Raw genomic sequence first — 27,343 nt, forward strand, 5'->3', positions numbered from 1 at the left:
TTTATTTAAAACAATAAAATAACGTCAAAATTAAATATCGTGGAAATTTTTGTTAAAGACCCGAGCGGAGCCGGAGCGGGCCGCTAGTGCTATATAAATGTTGTCGACGCCGGCGAAGCTGCGGGCCGCTAGATTGTAATGAATAAAGTGAGCTAATTATAAGTTTTGGGTTGTGCTTCGCATGTTCCATAGGGATTGCTCTGAGGAATATTTTATATTACTTTACTCGCTCGGTGGTGTTTGACTGACTCAGTGAGGCAGTAGGGATTGCGTGCGTGCCCCTGACTATTGCGCCGAGGGTCGCAGATTCGAATCCCACATCGCGCAAACATTCGTGGGACGAACAGGTTTATTTGCTCTTTATCTGGACATTTATTATGTATATTTGTATATATATTTAAGCATATTATATAAATATTTATGTCAGTCGCTGTTGTTTCTTAACACAAGGAACCATAATTTTCGGGTTTATTTATTAATTATGATTAATAAATTATCTGTTACCCGCGACTTCGTCCAAGGGGTCAAAGAAAAGTGACAATTACATTAAATGATCCCTTTTTTTTACTGCCCGAGCAGGCAGATGAGCATACGGACCACCTCGTGTTAAGTAGTTACTGGAGCTCGTAGACATCTGCAACGTAAATGCGCCACCCGCCTTGAGATATAAGTTCTAAGGTCTCAAGTATAGTTACAGCGGCTGCCCTTCAAACCGAAACGCATTACTGCTTCACGGCAGAAATAGGCAGGGTGTTAGTACCTACCCGCGCGGACTCACAAGAGGTCCTACCACCAGTAATTACGCAAATTATGATTTTGCTGGTTTAATTTTTATCACACGATGTTATTCCTTCACCGTGAAAGTCAATCGTACATTTTCTGAGTACGTACTTCATTAGAAAAATTGGTACCCGCCTGGGATTCGAACACCGATGCATCGCTCAACACGAATGCACCGGACGTCTTTATCCTTTAGGCCACGACGACTTCAAAGATTTACCGTAAGATACACGATTAATGTCTCAATTATTCAATCTGGGATGTAGCAGGTGACTGCGGTTGATTTCCTGTGAATTGTTGAAGGACCTGTACACAACTGACTGAAGTAACAACTGACCAGGTGCACCGCATTAAAAGTAAAAAAAAACGCATGACTGCTTTGTGGCAGAAATAAGTGGAATGGCAATCGGTGGTGGTAGTGCGACCAGTACAATAATAAAGCAAACTAATAAATTTAATAAATCCACGACTCGATAATCCTCTTGTTGAACTCATTAATATAAAAGCTTCTCTTTTATCAAATGCGACATCAATGGAGGTCTACGAAATAATTTATTCGCTGCAAAAATGAAAGCTTTTAAAATGACGCTCGTTTAAATCGATCGATGCTTCGTTAAGTGCTTGAATAATGAAAGAGCTTTGAGCTTAAAATATTGCATCTTTTTCGGTTTATCGTTGTTTTTCATTCGGAGATTCAAAGCAAAATTTTTCACTGCCAATTCATTCTTGAATAACGTAATATTGGTCTAAGAAGTGATCATCTAGATATTCATAATCTGAAAAATAAAGAGTTTACTACAGTTTTCTGTCAAGGGTGCCCGTAGCTGGTCGATGGTTTAGACAGAGTCTGGAACTGGATGCACAGTCCAAGGTCGTTAGAGATAGAAAATATAATTTACGAGACTCACACATGTTTGAGGCTTTTAAGAGTATTACAGACGTTATAATAACAATCTACAGGCTTAAAACTCGGGTCTCAAGGTGTTTTTCAATGAGAAGCCTTTGTAGCTTTAAGGATAAGACGCCCGGTGTACAAATTCGACTATAAAAGTATTCAAATCCCACAGGTATCAATTTTTCTAATACATATAAAAATATGTAGTATGAGATCACGGACTACATCCACAGTGGAATGATAAAACGTATCTACACGTCGTTTAATTAAAAAAAAACCGCCAAAATTATGATTTATGTTATTACCGGTGGAATGGCGTCTTGTGTATTCGCAAAGCTACCATTACCCTAGGTAGCTTCTAGTTATTGCCCGTCTTACATATGCGTGCCCCTCTACGCGGTGACCTTATAGGAAGGTCAGCCTTCGGTCCCAACAAAAACGGTACCACTACCCTGCTATTGCTTATATCACTAGATGACCCACATACACTCATAACACTCTTTGCCATTTAAAGGCCGTTCATGTGTGTTCAAATACATTTGGTTATCTCCATATATTAAAGAGGATATCTATCAAATAATGTATTCCGAAGTTAAGTAATAAAAATAACTTAGACTTACGCAAGTACTCCGTTAAAACAGTCACGTTAAAACATTCTCCCATGTGAACGACTTGCCAAACTGAAAATATTATTTTTCATGAGATTGGTGAACTGAGGAGGGCTGTATTTTTTCAGGTTGAACCTTGTGCATGCGTCAATACTACAACCAGACTCGCGGCGCCACCCCTAGGACTCCCTTCCTTTGGGTCGTTGAGGCGATCGTCTACGACCAACGACGCCGGTCTCAGCGGTATGGCAGCCCGTCTGGCCGGCCTGACAGTTCCACCGGTATTGCGAGTTACCAGTCTACCGGATCAGTACGCGATACGTCGCTAACCGGATAACTCTTCAAGAGTACGTCCAGCGACGATGACGACGCGCACCGCGGTTATTCTCTCGTCTTTATATCGTCCTGGTGCTAGATTGTACTTAAGACCCATTTCAAGCTATGCCACCCAGATATCATATATGGCCTGATTGACTATCACAATATAAGATCTTATTACGATTACTGAGACACCCCAGATATTCTCAGTGAGGTAATAAGCTAAGAACCGTGGTCTAAAGGATAAGACGTCCGGTGCATTCGTATGTAGCGATGCAGCGGTGTTCGAATCCCGCAGACGTGAGGCGGGTATCAATTTTTCTAATGAAATAAGTACTTAACAAATGTTCGCGATTGAATCCACGGTGAAGGAATAACATTGCGTAGTAAAGGTTAAGCCCGCATACTATAATTACTAGTGGTAGGACCTCTTGTGAGTCCGCACGGATAGGTACCACCATCCTGCCTATTTCTTTCGGGAACCAGTAATGCGTTTTGGTTTGAAGGATGGGGCAGCAGTTGTAACTATACTGAGACCTTAGAACTTATAACTGTGTTTTTTTTTTCATAACTTAAGGTGGGTGGCGGCTTTTACGTTCTAGTAGTCTATGGACTTCGGTACGATATCTGCCATTCCGATAGAGGCACCCGTCACGCGCGGACGTGCTCATCGACCACTCGATCGCCCGGCCTTTGTTCGTCCGGCTTTTGTTAGCCCGGCCATTGTTCGCGCGGCCTGTGTTCGTGGTACATCTGCCGACCAAGTGTTTTTCCTGGAAGTTTTTATTTGTTTTGTTTCCTTTTGTTATTTCTGTGTCGTGGTACATCTGCCGACAAACTGTCTTCCTGGAAGTGTTTAATTGTTTTGTTTCTTTTTGTTAATTCCGTTTTGTTGTGTTTTTTCTTTGTCCTGTAGTAATCGTGCCGCATCGCCACCTGTGTTCAATAGAACCGCTCAGGTCCGAGAAGTTGGGGCCTCGCCGCAAGGCGAGTGTTTTCTAAGACCCAGGGTAGCCCCACCTGGGCACGTAGACATCATGGACGCTGTATTTGCGGAATTTCTCCGGCTTCGCTACCCAAAGCTCACTTCCGAGTTTCAGGCCTTCAAGGCCGATCACACAGCGAGCCCTCTCGTGGACTCCGCCGAGCTCGCTGCTCCTGCGTCGCCTGTACCTTCGTGCAAAGCTTCTGCATCGAGCACCGCAGCCTCCGTCGTGCCTGCCGTTCCCGCGTCGCCTATACTGGCGAGTAAAACTGCTGCGTCGTCCGCCGTGGTCACCGTTCCAGCAGCGCGATCATCCGCGGCCTCCGTCGCGCCCTCCAAAACACCTACTCGTAGGTCACCTGCGCCCGCCTCCTCGTCCTCCGACTCTGACTCGGAGATGGAGGTCGACCTCGCCCCCGCCTCATCGACGGATGGATTCACCCTGGTGCAAAAGGGTAAGAAGCGTGCCGCGGAGTCTCGAGCTCCCGCGGCCGCTAAAATTAGCAAAGCCGCGAACGCGTCGCGCCCCCGCCCTCAGACTCCCGTTGCGCCTCCAGCCCGTGCCACTCCGTCGCCGCGTCCGGTGGCACAAAATAAAACTCAGACCCCTCCCCCGGTAATCCTTCAAGAGAAGGCAGCTTGGGAACGAGTTTCCCTGGCCCTTAAGGCCAAAAATATCAATTTCACGAATGCCCGTAACCTCGCGAACGGCATTCAAATTAAGGTTCGAACACCCGACGACCATAGGGCCCTCTCTTCTTACCTCCGTAAGGAGCGTATAAGTTTCCACACGTATACGCTCCAGGAGGAGCGCGAACTCCGTGCCGTTATACGTGGCATCCCTAAAGAGTTGGATGCCGAGCTCGTCAAGGCCGACCTTCTCGAACAAGGCCTACCGGTTAACTCCGTACACCGCATGCACACAGGCCGCGGAAGGGAGCCATATAATATGGTTCTCGTCGCCCTCCAGCCTACCCCCGAGGGTAAGCAAATATTCAACATCCGAACGGTCTGTAGCCTTTCCGGAATCGCAGTCGAAACCCCACACAAGAAAGGCACACCTAGCCAGTGCCATAACTGCCAATTATACGGGCATTCTTCCCGTAACTGTCACGCGCGCCCCCGATGCGTCAAGTGTTTAGGCGATCACGCCACGGCCCTATGCACTCGCGATCAAAAAACCGCGACGGAACCGCCCAGCTGCGTCCTGTGTCGAACACAGGGTCACCCCGCAAATTACCGCGGATGCCCCCGAGCCCCTAAAATAAATCGCCGCGTCGCCCGCCAAAACCGCCTCCGAGCTTCCGGCCCAGACATCAAAGCCTCGGCTCCCTCTGTGTCGCAGGCTAAGCCAGCGTTCGTTCCGGCGCCGGTGCCCAGTGTCTCGGCCTGGGCGAAACCGCTGCCGTACACGAACACGGCTACAACTCCTTCCTCCGCGATTCGTCCCGCCCCCGCGACTCGTCCCTCTCCCGCGACTTGTCCTCCGACCGCGTCCGACAATCTCGCTTTAGCGATCGACTTCTTTCAGTCGATCAACTTTGAGCGCGTTAACGCTTTGGGCGACGCCATTCGCGCTGCCTCCACTGCACAACACTTTATCGCCGTTGTGCAAGAATACGCCGACGTATACGCGTCATTAAATACGTACGTCCTCCCCTCACTCCGCCGGTAATCAATGGCGTACATTAGTAGAATAAAGCCCCTATCCGTAACGATAGGATTTTTTAACGCTTACGGTCTCGCAAATCAACGTGATCAGGTTTCTGACTTTTTGCGTGACCATCAAATTGATATCTTTTTAGTGCAGGAGACCCTACTTAAGCCCGCGCGCCGTGACCCTAAAATCGCGAACTATAACATGGTCAGGAACGACAGGCTCTCTGCTCGTGGTGGTGGCACCGTCATTTACTATAGAAGAGCCCTGCATTGCGTCCCGCTCGATCCTCCCGCGCTCGCTAATATCGAAGCATCAGTGTGCCGAATCTCACTGACGGGACACGCGCCGATCGTTATCGCGTCCGTTTATCTTCCACCGGATAAGATCGTTCTAAGCAGTGATATCGAGGCGCTGCTCGGCATGGGAAGCTCTGTCATTCTGGCGGGCGACCTAAATTGTAAACACATCAGGTGGAACTCACACACCACAACCCCGAATGGCAGGCGGCTTGACGCGTTAGTTGATGATCTCGCCTTCGATATCGTCGCTCCGCTAACCCCGACTCACTACCCGCTAAATATCGCGCATCGCCCGGATATACTCGACATAGCGTTATTAAAAAACGTAACTCTGCGCTTACACTCGATCGAAGTAGTTTCAGAGTTAGATTCAGACCACCGTCCCGTCGTTATGAAGCTCGGTCGCGCTCCCGATTCCGTTCCCGTCACGAGGACTGCGGTGGATTGGCACACGCTGGGCGTCAGCCTGGCTGAATCTGATCCACCATCGCTCCCGTTTAACCCGGACTCTACCCCGTCTCCTCAGGATACCGCTGAAGCCATAGACATCTTAACGTCACACATCACCTCGACATTAGATAGGTCATCGAAACAAGTTGTAGCGGAGGACTTCCTTCACCGCTTCAAATTGTCCGACGATATTAGGGAGCTCCTAAGAGCTAAGAACGCCTCAATACGCGCCTACGACAGGTATCCTACCGCGGAAAATCGTATTCGAATGCGTGCCCTACAACGCGACGTAAAGTCTCGCATCGCCGAAGTCCGAGATGCCAGATGGTCTGATTTCTTAGAAGGAATCGCGCCCTCCCAAAGGTCTTACTACCGCTTAGCTCGTACTCTCAAATCGGATACGGTAGTAACTATGCCCCCCCTCGTAGGCCCCTCAGGCCGACTCGCGGCGTTCGATGATGACGAAAAAGCAGAGCTGCTGGCCGATACATTGCAAACCCAGTGTACGCCCAGCACTCAATCCGTGGACCCTGTTCATGTAGAATTAGTAGACAGTGAGGTAGAACGCAGAGCCTCCTTGCCACCCTCGGATGCGTTACCACCCGTCACCCCGATGGAAGTTAAAGACTTGATCAAAGACCTACGTCCTCGCAAGGCTCCCGGTTCCGACGGTATATCCAACCGCGTTATTAAACTTCTACCCGTCCAACTCATCGTGATGTTGGCATCTATTTTCAATGCCGCTATGGCGAACTGTATCTTTCCCGCGGTGTGGAAAGAAGCGGACGTTATCGGCATACATAAACCTGGTAAACCAAAAAATCATCCGACGAGCTACCGCCCGATCAGCCTCCTCATGTCTCTAGGCAAACTGTATGAGCGTCTGCTCTACAAACGCCTCAGAGACTTCGTCTCATCCAAGGGCATTCTCATCGATGAACAATTCGGATTCCGTACAAATCACTCATGCGTTCAACAGGTGCACCGCCTCACGGAGCACATTCTTGTGGGGCTTAATCGACCAAAACCGTTATACACGGGAGCTCTCTTCTTCGACGTCGCAAAAGCGTTCGACAAAGTCTGGCACAACGGTTTGATTTTCAAACTATTCAACATGGGTGTGCCGGATAGTCTCGTGCTCATCATACGGGACTTCTTGTCGAACCGCTCTTTTCGATATCGAGTCGAGGGAACCCGCTCCTCCCCACGACCTCTCACAGCTGGAGTCCCGCAAGGCTCTGTCCTCTCACCCCTCCTATTTAGCTTATTCGTTAACGATATTCCCCGGTCGCCGCCGACCCATTTAGCTTTATTCGCCGACGACACGACTGTTTACTATTCCAGTAGAAACAAGTCCCTAATCGCGAAGAAGCTTCAGAGCGCAGCCCTAGCCCTAGGACAGTGGTTCCGAAAATGGCGCATAGACATCAACCCAGCGAAAAGTACTGCGGTGCTATTTCAGAGGGGAAGCTCCACACGGATTTCCTCCCGTATTAGGAGGAGGAATCTCACACCCCCGATTACTCTCTTTAGTCAATCCATACCCTGGGCCAGGAAGGTCAAGTACCTGGGCGTTACCCTGGATGCATCGATGACATTCCGCCCGCATATAAAATCAGTCCGTGACCGTGCCGCGTTTATTCTCGGTAGACTCTACCCCATGATCTGTAAGCGGAGTAAAATGTCCCTTCGGAACAAGGTGACACTTTACAAAACTTGCATAAGGCCCGTCATGACTTACGCGAGTGTGGTGTTCGCTCACGCGGCCCGTACACACATAGACACCCTTCAATCTCTACAATCCCGCTTTTGCAGGTTAGCCGTCGGAGCTCCGTGGTTCGTGAGGAACGTTGACTTACACGACGACCTGGGCCTCGAATCTATACAGAAATACATGAAGTCAGCGTCGGAACGGTACTTCGATAAGGCTATGCGTCATTATAATCGCCTTATCGTAGCCGCCGCTGACTACTCCCCGAATCCTGATCATGCAGGAGCCAGTCACCGTCGACGCCCTAGACACGTCCTTACGGATCCATCAGATCCAATAACTTTTGCACTAGACGCCTTCAGCTCTAGGAGCAGGCTTAGGGACCTCGGTAACCGTACTCGTCGAACTCGACAAAGAGTTCGCCGTGCAACCTAACCCATGAATCAGCTCGCTGAGTTTCTCGCCGGATCTTCTCAGCTGGTCGCGATTCCGATCCGGTAGTAGATTCATTTGCGAAGCAGCTACTCTTGAGTTGTTAGGTCTCCTTCGGAGGCGCTCGGGTAGCTGTTAGCAAATCCCACCCCTCCTGGCTGAGCCTTTGCTCGCCCACCTGTCCTGGTGAAACTGGAAAGGCCTCCGGGCCACCAGTAATCCTTCAATCATAAAAAAAAAAAAAAAACGATATCTGCCTAAAGTAAATTTCCAATTCTTTAGCTTTAAATTTGGGCAAAGATATTAATTTATTGTCGACTGATTCCCGATAATAAAGTATCCTAATGTACTATCTAGTGTACTATGATTTAAAAAAAAAAAATTATTGCTTAGATAGGTGGACGAGCTGGCAGCTCACATGGTGTTAAGTGGTTACTGGAGCCCATAGACATCCACAACGTAAATGCCCTACCCACCTTGCCCCACCCTTCAAACCGAAACGCATTACTGCTTCACGGCAGAAATAGGCAGGGTGGTGGTACCCACCCGCGCGGACTCACAGGAGGTCCTACCGCCAGCAATAAATATAATATAAACCTAATCCAATTGAAATTTCTGCCTACCCTCGTATCGCTCCATGCAGTTCACGTAGTCCAGCATGCAATAATCAGAGAATGTCTGATACCGGTAGTAGATCGTTCTTCCGCAAAGGGTACCCGTTCTTGAAAAAAAAAACAACAATTCAACTTATTTTATTTATTTATATGTTCAGGAGTATAGTGGCGGACCTAATACTACTGTGGGTACTATCCTTTACCAGTCAAGCAAAAGTAGGGTAGAGAGTACTGCGGTAGGTGCATTGCTTGGACAAAAATTTTAAGTAGACATATCATATAACGCTTTGCATAGTATATATTAAAATAATATACCATTTACATATAACTAATCCTTATTTGTCGACAGAGTCGAAATGCTTAAGCAAAAAAACCTCTAAATCCATTTGGGGTAAATGTAACTTTTAAATAAAATTGTGTTCACGAGGGCTCTTTTTTTATTGCTTAGATGGGTGGACGAGCTCACATACCACCTGGTGTTAAGTGGTTACTGGAGCCTATAAACATCTACAACGTAAATGCGCCACCCACCTTGAGATATAAGTTCTAAGGTCTCAGTATAGTTACAACGGCTGCCCCACCCTTCATATCGAAACGCATCGCTGCTTCACGGAAGAAACAGGCAGGGTGGTGGTATCCACCCGTGCGGACTCAGAAGAGGTCTTACCACCAGTAAAATTGCTCATTCACGATTGACAGGCTAATGGAAATGTAAACAGCTTTAGCATAAGAGATGCTTGCGTCTATGATTTGCGATGGAGCGATGGTCTATCCGCATTGATTATGCTTAGCCATCCAATTCTTTAGCATTAAGCAGTGTAAATTGAATAATCAAATTCAAAAATCCATTATTCGATCTTTAGTGAGGAAAGAGAAAAAATCATAAATCACTTAGGCTGTTTTATTGTAACTATTTTAAATAGATAAATTTTATAAAACACACTAGTTATCAGAAACATAGTCCTCGTCCAAAAATGCATCATCTGTATACTGTGTATCTAAAACAAAACAATCTTTATGTTAAAAAAAAGAAAGTAAGTAAAATGACAAAAACCAAACTTACTCCGCGTCAATAAACCACAAAGCTAATGCTTCCCATCTTACGACATAGGCTGAATTTTCGATAGCATTAGTACCACAGTTGTTCCATCTCCCACATATAGCAGTATGGCTATCTATCTGAGATGATTTCCACGCTTTTGCGTACACGTTGAATGCTGTAAGCGAGGTATTTTGAAACTGACTTAAGCCTCCTGCTGTTCAACCAATCTTGGTCTCGAGACGGAACTCAATCGAGGCAGGCGATGGATAAATTCTCCAATTTAGTACCCACAGATCAGCGGATCGGCGACCCTCCGTCTCACCGAACCTCTCGTTCCGTGGGCTGTCATGTATATAAAAATCTGTCGCATTAGTGATAAAGCCTGTGTGATGCCCAAATGAATTTCATTTTAAATACTTACGTACATAGTCAGTCAAGGGCGTCGGTGAGAAACATTCACCCATATGTACCAGTTGCCAAACTGAAAAATCCAAATTTCGCTTTTTATATTCCATCATATTTGGCTCGTAGTTTTAGGATGAAGCAACGATTTTGTGCACTTTGCAGTAAAACCAAACTTTAGATTGGTTCTGTGTAAATACACATTTAGGCAATGCTGTCTAAATACACTTCGTTGCCTAAATTACTCTATTGCGTATAAAGTGCATATTTATTATTTTTTAGTTCACATTGTAACGTGTAATATTTTTTGGGTTTCCTAATGCCTATCCTATATTTTAAATTTGGTATGATTGCGGATCTCGTTTAAAAATGATTACCTAGTCCATGAAAATATATTATGCACTGTAATAAATAAAATAAATTAAATAAATACCATTGGAGTCTACAGATATCAAAACATACAATACCTTGACATGAATCGCCCACCTTCAGACATGAGGTCAGAGTCTTACATGTGTCATAAAACGGCTGTTTGATCCTTCAAAATGGAACGGGTGACTGCTCTGTGACATAGGCAGGGTGGTGGTACCTACTTGTATGGGCTTACAATAGTGCAAACAATAAATATCTAACCGTAACCGCACAACGCAAATATAATACTCAGAGAATGCTTTAAAGTCATCGTGGCGTCCGGTGTATTCTCATGTAGCGATGCAACGGTGTTCAAATCCCGCAGGCGGGTACGAATTTTTTTGAAGGAACGGTTTGAAGGGTGGGGCAGCCGTTGTATTGTAAAGACTGAGACCATAGAACTAATGATCTGAAGGTAGGTGACGGCATTTACGTTGTAGATGTTTATGGGCTCCAGTAACGACTTAACATCAGGTGGGCGTCGAGCTCGTCCATTCACCGAAGCAATAAATAAAATAAAATAAATGCTTGCCCAATCTCTGGTGAAGCCTTTAGTGGCCCTTACGACACACAAGAGAACTAATGGGGTGGTTCTATTCTAGTTTAAAGACGGATGAAAGAGCTCATAGCGTGTCTGGTGTTGATTGATCACCGATCCGACATCAACAATACATATGCCTCCGTCAACCTTGAAACATAAGTTCTAAGTATAATTACTATTCTAAGTTCAATTTACCTTCATATCTTTCCATGCAATTTACGTAATCCATCTGACAATAAGTCGTGAAGTTCGCGTACGTATAGTAAATCGTGCGGCCACAAATCACTCCCGTTCTGGCGAAAGTCGAAATTAGAATTGCAAAAGGTAACTCTATTTATCGATGCCGGGTGGAAGTCTTCAGTTATTATTAAATCGTCCTTGGGGGAGGACAAAAGTCCGATTAACACGAATTCTCTGTAGTAACATTTAACTAGTTTAAAAAAGTTAGTTACGAGAAATTAGCGTTGCAAGCTGAGGATCTGTTAGAGCGAAATCAATAGGGAGATATTATGATCGGGTATTGAGATGAATAATTAGTTATAGCGTGACTGCGGCCTTGAGGTATGAGCTTGTAATGGATATCTTACTCTTCAAGCCGGAATGTATGATTGCTTCACGGCTGGAATAGAATAGTTGTTGCCATCCTTGCGGACAACAATGTTCCACATCAATGCAACTATGAGCATTGTCTGATTATTTATAAATTGTTTCGGTAATTCAACGCGTATTTTCGGCGTGAGACGCTTAAGATCATCATGATATCTATATTTCAAACTGTTTGTCTTTTTATTGGACAAGATGAACGAGATCGCGGCCCATGTGATTTTAAGCGATTACCAATAAACATAAACAATGTTAATGCCACCATTTACCTTAATAAGTGCAACATCTATGTTAAAAAAATATCATTATGAATAAATGTAAAGCTTGATAACTTTCGGCTATTTAATGAAAATACTGAAAAATTCATAAGTTATATTAAATGATATTATATGTGATATTTTAAATGTTTTGGTATTTGATAGCCTACATTTTAGTGTAAATGTTAATAATGATAAAACACAATTCATAGAACAAAATATAGATGAAGTGAAGGAAATACTATGAGAAGAAAGAGCAACAGTCACTACGTATGGGACGTTGTGTATACTACCTGAGATATAAACCTATGGAGGATTGGCATCAGGCAGCTGGCCGGTAGTTCAACTCATGTCAGATGCAGCATCAGAAAACCATGCTGCGTCGACCTTACATAATGTGGGAGAAGTGTAAGAAGAAGAAGAAATAGAATTCGAGAATTCCAAAAAAGGAACACTCAACATGACCTCGTCACGACACACCTTTATTATAATTTCAATATCGTACATGAACATACCCAATGAACATTTAATATCATAATATTGAATGATTACAATAATCTCTGTTGCAGGACTTAAATAAATAACGGCCGTTTTTAACAGTAGATCAGCTTTAAGCTTCAGCGGACGAAAAATTAAAAAAATATTTCCACATCTTCTATTCTTTTTCTTCTTCTATTTCTGATATCATATGACTCCAACATGCACAAGCACAAATACGCACACGAGGTCACCAGTGAAATAACATAGGAACAACAAAAATCCACGTAACCAATATTTTGCTAATCGTAAGTAAAGTCTTTAGCGTGGTACTCTTCAAGTTCCTTTGTTTCAGTAATATTCACGACAAACACCTCAACTTTGCAAAACCCGATAAAATGTCGCAAGTCAGAGTCCGAGCTATTATAATATGTGGAAACGCAGTTGTGTTAAAAGAATTCAAAAATTCCTTTACGAGACTTTTCGTGTTGATCTTGTAAAAGCCGTCTTCTCATTTGGCTAAAACTTTATAAACTTCCCTTCATTTTTAAGTGATAAAAATCTAGAAAAGGCCAAACGATGAAATAGCGTTTGGTTACTCGAACTGGCAAATCTAATTATGAATTCCCAGATCGATTTACAGTTCGAGCCATTAGATCCGTGAAAACAAATTTGGGATTCGGAGTATTAATCCTTATTCCTAATTGTCTTTTGCTTCCCTCATTTTTGTACACACAATACAAAGGCATAACTCATCACGGGGTCATTGAACTTGTGACATTTTTAAAATTTTTACCATAGACTAGAGGTCCCACAGTAGTCGAAATTCGATTATAATTAATTGGAATTGTAAGTTTGTACACTATTATGATTGTATTTTATACTTCTATAATCACAAATTTCGCTAAGACTGCACTATAAAAAATATTAACAATGACAAACAATATTTAATCAATTCTCAATTTGACAGACGTCAAGAACAAAAGTTTGACAATAAATAGTATGCATGTTTGTGTGCGTCAAATACATGGTATGTAGTGTGTGTAATATTTTCTTTATTGATTTAATGTATCTTTTACGCATTATTTTAAAAAAATATTAGCATTGTGCACTTCTTCTCTATATTCTCTATAAGTGTGGAAAATTTCATACTCCTCCGTCCGCGCAATTTTCGTAAAAAGGTATACAAAGTTTTTGCTTCACGTATTAATATATAGATACTCATACGTATAATGTTTAAAAATTATTATCAATAATTACTTGTAGGCTTTTAGACAGTAGAACGCCAAATAATCACAGTCTTCTTCAAAGGACATCCTATAGGGTGTGGTTCTGCGATGTTTCTTCGTTGTTGTTGTAGGAATTGTATATCTAAAAAATTGGATTGTTTGAATTGACAGCTAATGACCCTAGTAATAGGATTCATAATTGAAGTTGGTTCAAAACGGAATTTATTATGTGCAATAAAATATGAAAAAGTGGTGGATTTAAATTGGTGGTGGATAAATTAACCTCTATTTCTAAAATAGTGGATTTTACAATTTTTTATTTTTTTTATTTCTTAGATTGCTGCATGAGTTCACAGCCCACCTGGTGTTAAGTGGTTACTGGAGCCCATAGACATCCACAACGTAAATGCGCCACCCACCTTGAGATATAAGTTCTATGGTCTCACGTATAGTTACAACGGCTGCCCCACCCTTCAAACCGAAACGCATTACTGCTTCACGGCAGAAATAGGCAGGATGGTGGTACCCACCCGCGCGTACTCACAAGAGGTCCTACCAAATATAAGTTAATTTATTTTGGTGTTAATGAATTTATCATCTATGTTAATTGAGCCATTGAGCCTTAGAAAGAGACTACCTATTATTTTATTGCTATGACGTAAACTTTTATTCATTTCCTTATTTTTTATTCCGCAGAAAACTACTGCACATATGAGTACGAGTATAACTTTTTAATTTTGCATATATTAAACGACATCTGGGCCCATCTATTGTTTAATAGTCTAAGAGTCCATGGACATCAAAACGTGAATCACGTCATCAGACTTAAGATATAAGGTCGAAAATTTAATTGTATTGTTGCACTTGCTCCTTGCGATAGCAGATACCAAAGAATAAGCCGCAGCTGAAAGTCTTATAAAAAAATCACTTCTGATGCTACTGACTGTAGATCAAGCGAAAAAAAAAACACAAAAAAAACTTTAATGTAGTTCAGTCTTTCAGATAAGATTCCGAAAACCTAATTAGTTTTACAGCTAAAAATGAAAAGTATGAACGGAAATGGTCTAATCGTAAAATGTTGGAATACCTATGGGCATCCTGACCCGGTCCCCCAGGATACCCAGCCGGTGTGGGCACAACAAATCCAGGGTCCCTGGGCGGCTCTGTGGCTACAGTCGACTTATTTTGTCCATTCGTTTCCCGTAGCAATGCAACTGCTGCTATTAGAGTGAAGCTTATGATGAAATTAATTAATCCTTTTGGTTGCATTGGTGAAAGAGTTCTTGCGTGTTAAAATATTAAGAGGAAAATTATCCAATTTACATATATAAATTTATTGTATACTAGCTGACCCGGCAGACTTCGTAGTGCCTCAATCGATAAATAAAAGACCTAAACTTTTGTATAAAATAAACTTAAACCAAAGGAATCCGTCCGACGGGGGGACATCAAAGGAAAAACAAAATTGTTATTATTATTTAATTCCGAGAATTTTCATATTTATCTACCTTTTAAATCTTCTCTGGACTAATACAAATAATTCAAGACCAAAATTAGCCAAATCGGTCCAGCCGATCTCGAGTTTTAGCGAGACTAACGAAAAGCAATTTTTTTTTTTATATATAGATTTTCCACTTATTATACGTTTGTTATTTGTGTACATTGGAGTGCTTAACCACTAAATCATTCTCCGACAATGAACCGATTACAGTCAAATATTACCAGTCATAAATAAACTGTGCTTTTAAAACAATTCCTCGCTTACTTCTCTAATAATTCTTCCCATAATTCCTAGTTGGAGAAACCAGCATTGTGAGCCTGTACTGGCTGAATGCCAAGATCGGTCTATTTCTGCCGCAAAGGACACGTTCTTGCCTAATGAGCATAGCTGTTATTTCTATGCGAATCGCACTTAAATTTCAAATCTCAATACTATCGGCTTACGGAGCCAATGGCCGCCTAGTCTCGAGATTGTAATCTCCTCTACCCAAACTAGCAATAAAAATATAAATCCAAACTCACCCAAAAGAAATAATGTCCTCAACTTAATAATCATTTTTTAAATCTGTTATCAGTGAGGCCATGTAATAAACTATTTTAATTTGAATGTACTAAAACAAAGAAATTCAAGTTTGCTCAGAAATTAAGAAGTAAACAATACAATGTCAACTAGTGTAAAGTGATGTTAATATATGAATATCTAAATATGAAAGTTTGGCAAAAATGGCTCTCGAGACGTTACCCAGGTTTAGCCAAACCCTTTAATTAAACTTTTATTTATAATATGGCGCAAAGTTGGTTTGATAGCCTGGACTACGCAAAGAATACTTTGAATAACAGCAAATAACATGGCTGCTAGCTAGATAATACTGTCATAATGAGTAAAACACTGTGTTTGTAATTTTACGTAACGGTGAATAGACAAATCAACTTGTAGTTTACGGACTAAGTTGCAACCGAGCATTAAGACATACAAAGCTACGATCACTCCGCCATGAGTGTGCGACTGAGAAGAAGAAGTTTAAGATTGACTTCCACGGTGAAGGAATAACATCGTGTAATAAAAATGAAACCCGCCAAATTATAATTTGCGTAATTACTGGTGGTAGGACCTCTTGTGAGTCCGCGCGGGTGGGTACCACCGCCCTGCTTGTTTCTGCCGTGAAGCAGTAATGCGTTTTGGTTTGAAGGGTGGGGAAGTCGTTGTAACTATACTGAGATCTTAGAACTTATATCTCAAGGTGGGTGTGAGCTCGTCCACCTGGGCTGTGAGCTCGTCCACCCATCTAAGCAATAAAATTAAAAAGGACTAGAGATAGTCCAAACTAACCCTTTATCCTGTCTAAATGTAATATGTTTCATTAATTCTGAATTACAATTTAACGAGAAATCTAATTGGAACTTTGACGTTCATGATGGTAAGGTTAACAGACTCCGCTTAACGCTGAATGGAGGGGGTGATCAGGGAGCTTGGTCTTTTTAACAAAAAGCATCCGAACAGACACGACTTTTCTTTTTTATTATCTCGATTGATACTGAACCCCAGAAATTCACGTTTCAATTGATTTCATTAAACGAAAGTCAATGGAACGCGAAATTTAATTTGACGTAAATGTGAATTTAATTATTTTCATTCGATTCCGAAGTTCGTTTTTCTTAGTTAATTTGATGGCTTTTTTAACTTTGTTTGTTTTTTTTTTAATTTTTTATTTATTTTTTAATAAATAAATAAATATTTACTAACAATCACGCCACGTTAACTGGTCCCGGGATAAGTTCGTAAAGAACTTGTGTTACAGATACCAGATAACGGATATAAATGTAAGATTTTTATTATACACATACATATATTTAATAGACATCCATAACCCTGGAAAATACATTTATATTTATCATACAAATATCTTCCCTTGGCAGGATTCGAACCCGCGACCCCCTTGTGTAGTGACCATGTCACTTACCACTACACCAGACGACCGTCAGATATCGGATTGTATGAAATCGTTATATAAACAAAATTGATTATTGATATAAATAATTAATTAATAACAAAGAACAGGTGACAATTGTTTTGTATACATGCTCCAGTACGAATGTATTAGATTTTGAAGTCGTCGTAGCTTAAAGGATAAGACGTCCGGTGCATACGTTTTGAGTGATGCATCGGTGTTCAAATCCCGCAGGCGGGTACAAATTTTTCTAATGAAATACGTACTCAACAAATGTTCACGATTGACTTCCACGATGAAGGAATAACATAGTGTAATAAAATCAAACCCGCAAAATTATAATTTGCGTAATTACTGGTGGTACCTCTTGTGAGTCTGCACGGGTAGGTACCACCACCCTGCCCATTTCTGCCGTGAAGCAGTAATGCGTTTCGGTTTGAAGGGTGGGGCAGCCGTTGTAACTATACTGAGATCTTATAACTTATATCTCGAGGTGGGTGGCGCATTTACGTTGTGGATGTCTATGGGCTCCAGTAACCAGTTAACACCAGGTGGGCTGTGAGCTCGTCCACCCATCTAAGCAATAAAAAAAAACAAATACAAAATAAATAGTCGAATAAATATACTAGTATAGTTTTCGTTTTGCTTAAAAATGAACGTAATTTTTTCAAAGAAAACTTTGATACTAATAAAAGATCTGAAAGTTGGTATGTGTACACGACCCGGTCTGTATGGCTGTTTCCGAGTCGTGTGATAATGTTTTCTGCTGTCTGTTTGTGCGCTGGTAGAAGACGGCTGTTTCTTTCGATGGGTTTCGGCTTCTGTAGCGAGGTTTCACAGGTAACTGTCTGGTTCACTGGTAGCTGATTCACTGGTGGTTTTCTGATAACTGTACTATTGGAGAACTGCTGGTAACTGTTTCTGTCTTGCTGATGTTTCTTTGTCGGAGAGCTTCTGAGAACTGTTTCTGTCTTGATTATCTGCTGAGAACTGTTTCTGTCGAAGATCCACTGAGAACTGTTTTTGCCTATAAATGGCCATCCTTTTATATTTATTTCAGTACCCCATCTCGCGACGCGCTATCGACGCGCCACTTTCGGGGGTCCCTTGATCTGTATGTTATAGTAATCGGCAAACTTCTTGAGCAAATGACCTTGACTGCGCAGAACCGAATTTTAGATCATTTTGGTGGTGAGGGTGAGGCGCAACGGCAGGGGAAATCGTATCGAGCGCGTTATTGGTAGATCAGTCGAGCCTTGCGTCCCGCACCGCGCCCTCATTCCGCTTGCTCCCAAAAGTACGCTTGCGTACAGTGAAAAGTCTATCGTTATTAATCGTTAAGTTATTTGTTATAATTGCTTGTGGACTTTGTTGCCATTGCTATTTGTTGAGTGTTTGTTGATTTTTTATAAAACATACACTATGCCGTGACAAACTGGTGTAGTACTTAAAAGAAAGGGTAGAAAAATTGTGTACGATGTATATTGCTTCATTATAAAACAGGGGAAGAATGATATGGAAAAATTAAAACAGACTTCGGAAGCAACAAAAACATCAGTGAGTACTGTTAGGTGCATTATTAACGAAGCTAAAGGCTCTGGCTTGCTCGCCGTGTTTCGGACTCCGGGTAAGAAAAGATCAGGGAAGAAGAAAGTTACCGGAATGGATAGTTTCGTTCAATCTGTAATAAAAATATGTAATCATAATAACTACATAACAAGCAGCGAAACTCCGTACCGTAGAAAGGCTTCGAAAAATTTAAAGAAGATATAAATTTTAATGGCTCGGAGTAAAGCTTACGACGAATTATGAAAGAGCTAGGCTTCAGATGGAAGAAAAGAACAGAAAATAATCGGAAGCTGGTAAATGAAAAAAGTAACATTCGATTACTACGAATCGAATATCTTCAAAAAATAATTAATTATAGACAAAAAAGAAGATCGAACCGACCGAGTTGTAAACTACGCCGATGAGCCCTATGTCGACTCATCACGATGATAGCGACTCGGGTAATGAAAACAGTGATGATGATGATGGTCAAGATAATGATAACGAAAAAAAATTACAAATACCAGCTTCGCTTCAACTGAACCAAGACCTGGCAACAGCTCTAGTTTTGACTTAATAGAAGGAATATCTATTTTACTCCAATATTAAATTATTACAATTATTAACCTATATGTTTTGTTGATGTTCTAATAAATATATAAATAAATACATATGTTGATTTTAATAATTTAATAGCATTATGACGCAGAGTAAGTAATGTTTTTGCACGTGAGTGTACCATGCGCAAACTTACCCCCACTACGTCAACAAACGCTCAAGAAGTTTGCCGGTTATTATACCGTAGTGAAAGCGCTCCACAAATCGTTCCTATTGGTCTATTTACATTCTCTGATCTGATACACTAACATATTGACTATAAAATAACTTAAGATTATACATTTATTACGTAATCACTTATTAACGGTTAAATTAAATCTATTTGTTTCTTAAACTATAAAAAACCCTATTTCGTCCTGCACATTACTCCCGCCGTGCGAGTCAGTCGCATTCTTCTCGGTGCAGGATGGTCTTCTTCGATGGGCAGGATCAGTAGCTTTCGTACTGGTCTCCGTAGAACTCCACCCTTGGTTCTGATGTCTACGGTGCGCCCCACGTTGTCGGGACCTGGATATGTCGCTATCACTTTTCCCTCGCATGTGTGTATTTCGTGACTGGCACTTCCACTTTTCATGGCGACGCCTCGGCCATGAGGCTCCCGCCGGTGCTGCAGCTGCTATATTTACTTCACCCGTCGGTTCTGTAGTTTCTGACGCCGATTCCGTCGGCCAGGAGTCCTCTCGTTGGCGTAGGAATTCTGTCCCTCTGAACCATCTATGTTCATTTTGGTATGGCATTGGGACGTTTCGGGTCACGTCGTCGGCTAAGTTGTGCTTCGTGGGAAACCATCGCCTCCCGTTTACTGTTGAACTGTCTTCTATAGCTCTCAGGCGTTGGGTGTCGTATGGTTTGTACGAGCGTGATCCCGTTCTTGTCCATCTCAACACTATCTTACTGTCGGTCCAGAAGGTCTTCGAGGTCGGCTTTATTTCGTGTTTTCGACGAAAGTCTGTAGTTATGTGCACTACATCTTTTAAAGTTTTGAAGTTATCCAAGTAGTCGTCTACGTAGTGCCTGTTCTGTACTGCGACTGTCGCTTCCATGTGCGTGGCTTCTTGTTTCTGGGCGGTCAAGTTCTTTACATATATTGCTGTGGAAGGAGAACTTGACGCCCCGAAGATCAACGAGGTCATTCTGTTTTCTTCTGGGGGCTTGTCATCATGCTGATCTTTGCGCCAGAGATAACGGAGCGCGTCTCTGTCTTCATGTCTCAATTTCACTTGCATGAACATCTCCTTGATGTCTGCTGTTACTGCTATATTATGCTGTCTGAATCGCATTATCACTCCTGGTAGTGATTGGAGTAGGTCCGGTCCCTTAAGCAGCATATCATTTAAAGCTACCCCTTTTGTTCTGGCGGCGGCGTCGTGGACGACTCGGAGTTTTTCCGGCTTTAGGGGGTTCACGACGGCGAAGTGAGGTAGATACCATGTTCTGTTCTCTGTTTTTGTTTTTGGAGCGGGCTCAGCATAGCCTTTCGCGACGAGTGCTTCCATCTGTTCTGTGTATTTCTGTTTCAGTTCCGGATTACGATCGAGTTTGTTTTCTGTATTTATCAGTCGCTTTAACGAGTTATTGTAGTTGTCTGGTAGACTGACATTATCTGTTTTCCAGAGCAGAGCAGTTTCGTATCTTCCATCTGTTGTGTGGACTGTATTGCTGTTGAGGATGCGAAGCGCCTGTTCCTCTGGGTCTGTTTTTGGTCTTCTTGGTGTGATGCATAGCGCATCCATAGCGAAGTACTGTTTTACCAGATTTTCTATTTTATCATCTTCCTGGGTTTCGCTAGCATGATTTATGTAGTTTATGTGGTGGCCTAGGGTACGAGTGCGACCTCCATGCAATACCCAGCCTAGAGGTGTCAGTGACGCTATTGGCTGATTCCTGTTGCCTCGTCTAACTTTCGAAGCTAGTAACATGTGCCAGTTGTCTTGGCCAATCAGGATTCCAGGTTTCGCGTTCTCGTACGTGATGATGTCACTGATGTCTCGTAGGTGCGAATACTCATCTATCTGTTCCTTTGGTATTTTTTGTGCTGTTACTTGTAGGTCGTTAACTGTTCTCGCTTGTATTATTTCTTTTCGACTGTTGAGGCCTCTGAGCGTGAGGTTGACTCTTCTTGACCTTGTTTCCGTTGATTTTATGTTGTTAATCGCCTGTATGTGTAACGGATCGATTGGTCCTGTTATTCCAGTCTTCTTGCAGATGATTTCGTCGATCAGTGTTACCGTTGATCCATCGTCGAGCAGCGCATATGTATCAACCGTGCCTATCGGTCCTTGTACTTGGACTTGGATTATTTTCAAATAGGACTGTTTCTGTTTTCCGGTCCAAGCGGAATTAATGTTCTCTGTTGTTTCCTTGTCACTGTTGTCTGTTTTTTCAATTTTTCTGTCGAAGTGTAGCATCTTGTTGTGAGTATATTTGCAATCATTAATGCCACACGTCTTCGGTTTACAGTGGTGGGTTTTATTTCTATACTTGAGACATCGGAAACACAGGTGTTTATTCTTAGCGATGTCCCATCTTGTGTTTGAGTCTGCCTTCTTGAATATGTAGCAGTCTGTTGTGGTGTGTTCAGTGTTGCTACATACCGGACATTTAGCTCGTGATGGCTTCTCACTGACTATGTGCACGTTTTGTGTGCGTCTGTTATGTTGTGCGGGCTGCGAGTAGTGCCCCGCCTGTTCAGGCTGTGCATAAGGGCTGCACAGTTCGGCTTCTCTTTTCATGAATTTTTCAAATTTAATTAGATCCGGATCCTCCTTCGGTTGTACCGCGGTGAAGTCGTAGTATCGGTAACGTAGCGTTGGTGTGAGTTTTTCTAACATTGTTTTGGTAGTTTCCGGATTATATAAGTAATGTGTGCAATTTAATGCACGAAGCGTAGCTACGGCGTTGGTCACCTTACTGGAGAATATACAAATGTCTCTTGGTGTTTCTGTTAGTCTTGGCAGAGCTCGTAGCGTGTCTAACTCCGTTATGGCTATCGTTTCCGGTCTTCCGAATCGCGCTTCTAGACTTCTTATGACGTCGGACGGATCAGCATTTGTTATAAGTAATCCGTCAACGGCTTCCTTTGCCCTTCCTTTCAGGTTCCTTCTGAGTCTGTTTATATTTTCTGTTTTTGTAAAGGAGTTCATTGTCTCGTGATAGGCTGCGCGAAAGGATAGCCAGTCTTGGTGATTGCCGTTGAAGAATGGCAACTCTGTGTATCTTGGTTCGCGGGCGGCTTTGACGGCGAGTGTTATTGCTGCGGTTAGATCTGAGAAGTCTTGTTTGTCGCAGGTTCCCGCCGGTTTTTCATTATGCTGGTCGTCATTTTCTGTTTTTGTGGGTTGGGTTTCCAGCCACGTGCCCACTCTTTCATCGAGTTCTGACTTACTGTATTCTGATTCGCTGTTTTCGTCATCAGATCCAGCTTCGAGCGTGGCCAGTCGGGCGGCTGCCAATTCCACTTGTAGGCGGGCGAGCTCTTCTCTAGCTTTGGCTATCTTCTGTTCTTTTCTGTTTCGCGACCGGTCAGTTTTGACTGTACCGGCGCGCTGTTTTGTTGGCACGTCATTCTGTTTGACTATATACTGTTTGACGGCCTCTGTTTTTGAGTTCCCAGGTTTCTCTGCGAGTTTCGTCGTGGCTTCCATGTTGGCTCTTGCACACGATGATTCTGTTGTGGGGGCTACCAGACTCATGACGGTATTCGCGGTTGTTTCTGTCCACACGCTCTGTATTGTAGCTGTGGTTTCTGAGGGCGGCGATTGTTTAGTTTCTATCCGTCCTCTTCCTGTTGACCGCGTTATCGGCATTGTTCCAGTTTCCTTTTCAAAACGTATCTTCTACCGGGCTCGAAAGAATAATGAAATGTGTCCTCTATCCGGCTCGAATGGACCATGAAATGTACACGACCCGGTCTGTATGGCTGTTTCCGAGTCGTGTGATAATGTTTTCTGCTGTCTGTTTGTGCGCTGGTAGAAGACGGCTGTTTCTTTCGATGGGTTTCGGCTTCTGTAGCGAGGTTTCACAGGTAACTGTCTGGTTCACTGGTAGCTGATTCACTGGTGGTTTTCTGATAACTGTACTATTGGAGAACTGCTGGTAACTGTTTCTGTCTTGCTGATGTTTCTTTGTCGAAGAGCTTCTGAGAACTGTTTCTGTCTTGATTATCTGCTGAGAACTGTTTCTGTCGAAGATCCACTGAGAACTGTTTTTGCCTATAAATGGCCATCCTTTTATATTTATTTCAGTACCCCATCTCGCGACGCGCTATCGACGCGCCACTTTCGGGGGTCCCTTGATCTGTATGTTACCGTAGTGAAAGCGCTCCACAAATCGTTCCTATTGGTCTATTTACATTCTCTGATCTGATACACTAACATATTGACTATAAAATAACTTAAGATTATACATTTATTACGTAATCACTTATTAACGGTTAAATTAAATCTATTTGTTTCTTAAACTATAAAAAACCCTATTTCGTCCTGCACAGTATGTTATGGCTTCTATCGTCGTAATTACTTCGCTTTAGAGCTTCACGTCCAATTTAATCTCAAACGAACTTTCTGGAATGGCAACTGACGCTCGGAACCAGTGATGGGCGATACTGAAATGTTTAAAAATCGCAAAATTTAACGCTAATTGGATCATCAAATAATTTTTTTTTGCTTAGATGGGTGGACGAGCTCACAGCCCACCTGGTGTTAAATGGTTACTGGGGCCCATAGACATCTACAAGGTAAATGCGCCACCCACCTTGAGATATAAGTTCTAAGGTCTCAGTATAGTTACAACGGCTGCCCCATCCTTCAAACCGAAACGCATTACTGCTTCACGGCATAAAATAGGCAGCGTGGTGGTACCTACCCGTGCGGACTCACAAGAGGTCCTACCACCAGTAATTACGCAAATTATAATTTTTCGGGTTTGATTTTTATTACACGATGTTATTCCTTCACCGTGAAAATCAATCGTGAACAGTTGTTGAGTACGTATTTCATTAGAAAAATTGGTACCCACCTGAGATTCGAACACCGAAAACTACTCAAGCTTGGCGTCTTAGCACGATTATTGTATTCAGACCAGGAGTGCATTTGGTGTTTTAAAAAATCTAGTCGTGTTGATTTTTCGGATTAATCCGTATAGGCCGGTATCGACATCGGCCATCCCTACTTCGAGTCAGAATCCGCTGATTCCAAATGAAATATTAAAGTCGACACTGTTAATTTCCCGCTCAGAGTGTATTTCGTTCGTATCACTATTTATGAAACGGGCTTTTTACGCAACATATTTCACTTCGAGCTTTTCACGTGGCATTGCAATTTGTACTTGAATAATATTGTTTACATAATGAACTGTAATAAACTGTCTTTTTTTTTGTTTCTTCTTTTGGCAATAGCGTTTACTTTTTGCTAATGACGTGAAAAATTGTCTTTATTATTATTTTTTTGGGCTTATTTAGTAAATTGTTAACGTAGCGTTGTAAGTTCTAACCGACCCTTTTGGCTCAGGAGTTGGAATTGCCGCATTATCGAACCACGTGTTCCGACTAGGGGTGATAAACATGAATTGCAATCGGTCCGCGGTCCGCAGCCCGTCTAGACACGTAACGTACATTCCCAAAATATCTCGCTTAATGCTAAGTTTCAAATCTTCTCACATGAGAAAGACGCAAATCTACTGGGCTGCGGTCGTAGTTAATTAGCGTATTCTCGCCAAAGCACGAAATTTTTATAGCCTTTATAGGCAGATGCTGATGCGGCCCATCAAATAGTGAGCAGTTATCGTTGCTATGAATATCAGCAAAGCCTGGGTTGATATAAGCACTGCCAGCAAAAGCGTAATTAATAGTAGAAGTGTATGGAATTGAGCACAAAATGCAAACTGACTAACTTCTGCACATTAACGACGTTGATTTGCATACAAACTCACGTTTTTGATTAAATTTAAAATCACCGAAGTAATTCGTGCTCTAAAGATACAGTCGATGTAATAATGTTTTGAAATACAAATCGTGATAGTTCCCTTATAGTTAGAGATGACCGATGAAATAGCAATTACTCTGGGAATCCTATCTTGTCAAAGGACAAGAATTCGATCAAAACTTTTGTATTATATTTCTACAGGGATAGTGAACTTTGGGATTGAAGAAATTGCTACTGGGACACGCATTTTGTCGCCAAGTGCGATATATTTCCGATACTCGTTTTTTTTTTTTCAATTATCTCGATGCCAATAAAAAGAGCTTCCACTTTATGAGCTACCTATTCGTGGGCATGATCTATTTTCTTTCTATTTATTATTCTTCTTCAACCTGTGTCTACCCAATGCTGAATGTAGGTCTCCTCAAATGAACTCTTTGCTTTTCGGTCTTTTGCCTTTCGCATCCAGTTTCTACCAGCTATTTTGACCGGGTCGTCGTTTCACCTCATTGGTTGTCCGCCCACGTTACGACGACCAGTACGAGGTCTTCACTCCATTACTTTTAACGGCCGTCTGGTGTAGTGGTAAGTGATATGGTCACTACACAAGGGGGTCGCGGGTCCGAATCCCGCCAAGGGAAGATATTTGTATGATAAATATAAAGTATATTTTCCAGGGCTATGGATGTATATTATATATATGTATGTGTATAATAAAAATCTTACATTTATTTCCGTTATCTGGTACCTGTAACACAAGTTCTTTACAAACTTAGCACGGGGCCAGTTAACGTGGCATGATCGTTAGTAAATATATATTTATTTATTATTTTATGCACCACTGATTGTCAGTGCGACCAGTGGCCTGTCCACTTCCATTTTCTTCGAAACTTATTGCAGCCCCATAGCATTGTTGCGATTTGTTGTACACGTTACTACAATGCCTGTGAGACTTAGCCCTCATATCTCAAATTGTGCGGGTTCAACCAAATATCATTCTTCTTCTTATAATAATCTATAAGAATAATTCTATAATAGTGGGGGCACAGTTAACTTGTGTCTCTGTGCAATCAATCGCAGCTATGGATGGAATAGATAATGAAAGTCGAGTATATTGTTAATTATTTCCGTGGAGATGTGTAACTATTGCTTTTCTTTTATGAAGATCCACGGTCAGAAGAGATCAACTTCTATCCTATCTTCTTTGTCGATGGCGTAGCGTTACGTGTGGCGACTACAAAAAATCGTTTCGTTTTGTTGAATGAACCTTTTTGAAGTGAAAACTTCTTTAGAATCGTTGTGATTTCAAACCGGATGCAACGGAAAAAACGACAGGTAAGAGACACAAATACAAAAATGTGTAGGATGAAGCCAGCAAAGAATGAGACAGAAATATACATACTATTTAATACAGCGCCATCTGTGAGATTTTTTAATACTAACGTGTGTATGAAAGCTCTTGTAGTGAATTTTAATTTAGGATTATACGTGAAATTAAAATATCAATTCACAGAGGGCGCTACCTTACAATTATTTACTAATGACAAAATTTTACATATACTTAAGACGTTTAGGATAATTGTATTTTAATTTTGGAAGGTTTCACTTCTACCACGTGTGAATTGCACACATGTTTTTTTTTATAGCTCTTAATGGACTGAATATATTAATTATGTCAGTTTCAAGTATGATACCGGAGCTTATTGATATCGGCAAGCGAATAGCTTTGTGAAACATAAGATCAAAATTTGATTTGTATCGTAATATATCATTTATAATACCTGTTATTTCATTATACCTGCATGTCAAAGAGTGTCGTCGGGGCCAAAAGGATAAGACGTCCGGTGCATTCATGTGTAACGATGCAACGGTGTTCGTATCCCGCAGGCGGGTACCAATTTTTCTAATGAAATACGTACTCAACAAATGTTCACGATTGACTTCCACGGTGAAGGAATAACATCGTGTAATAAAAATCAAACCCGCAAAATTATAATTTGCGTAATCACTGGTGGTAGGACCTCTTGGGAGTCTGCACAGGTAGGTACCACCACCCCGCCTATTTCCGCCGTGAAGCAGTAATGCGTTTCGGTTCG

The 27,343-nt window shown here is 42.1% G+C and overlaps 1 protein-coding gene across 1 annotated transcript; it reads right to left on the reverse strand.

Annotated features, from left to right (window-relative positions):
- Positions 1–19,658: 19,658 nt before the first annotated feature.
- LOC149499782 (uncharacterized) lies at positions 19,659–23,135 on the reverse strand. Its single transcript, XM_089738752.1, has one exon. The coding sequence runs from the start codon at positions 23,133–23,135 to the stop codon at positions 19,659–19,661; it is 3,477 nt and encodes a 1,158-aa protein (XP_089594878.1).
- Positions 23,136–27,343: the final 4,208 nt, after the last annotated feature.

The sequence above is a fragment of the Bombyx mandarina genome, chromosome 26, assembly GCF_030267445.1.
Source record: "Bombyx mandarina strain Sakado chromosome 26, ASM3026744v2".
NCBI lineage: Eukaryota > Metazoa > Arthropoda > Insecta > Lepidoptera > Bombycidae > Bombyx > Bombyx mandarina.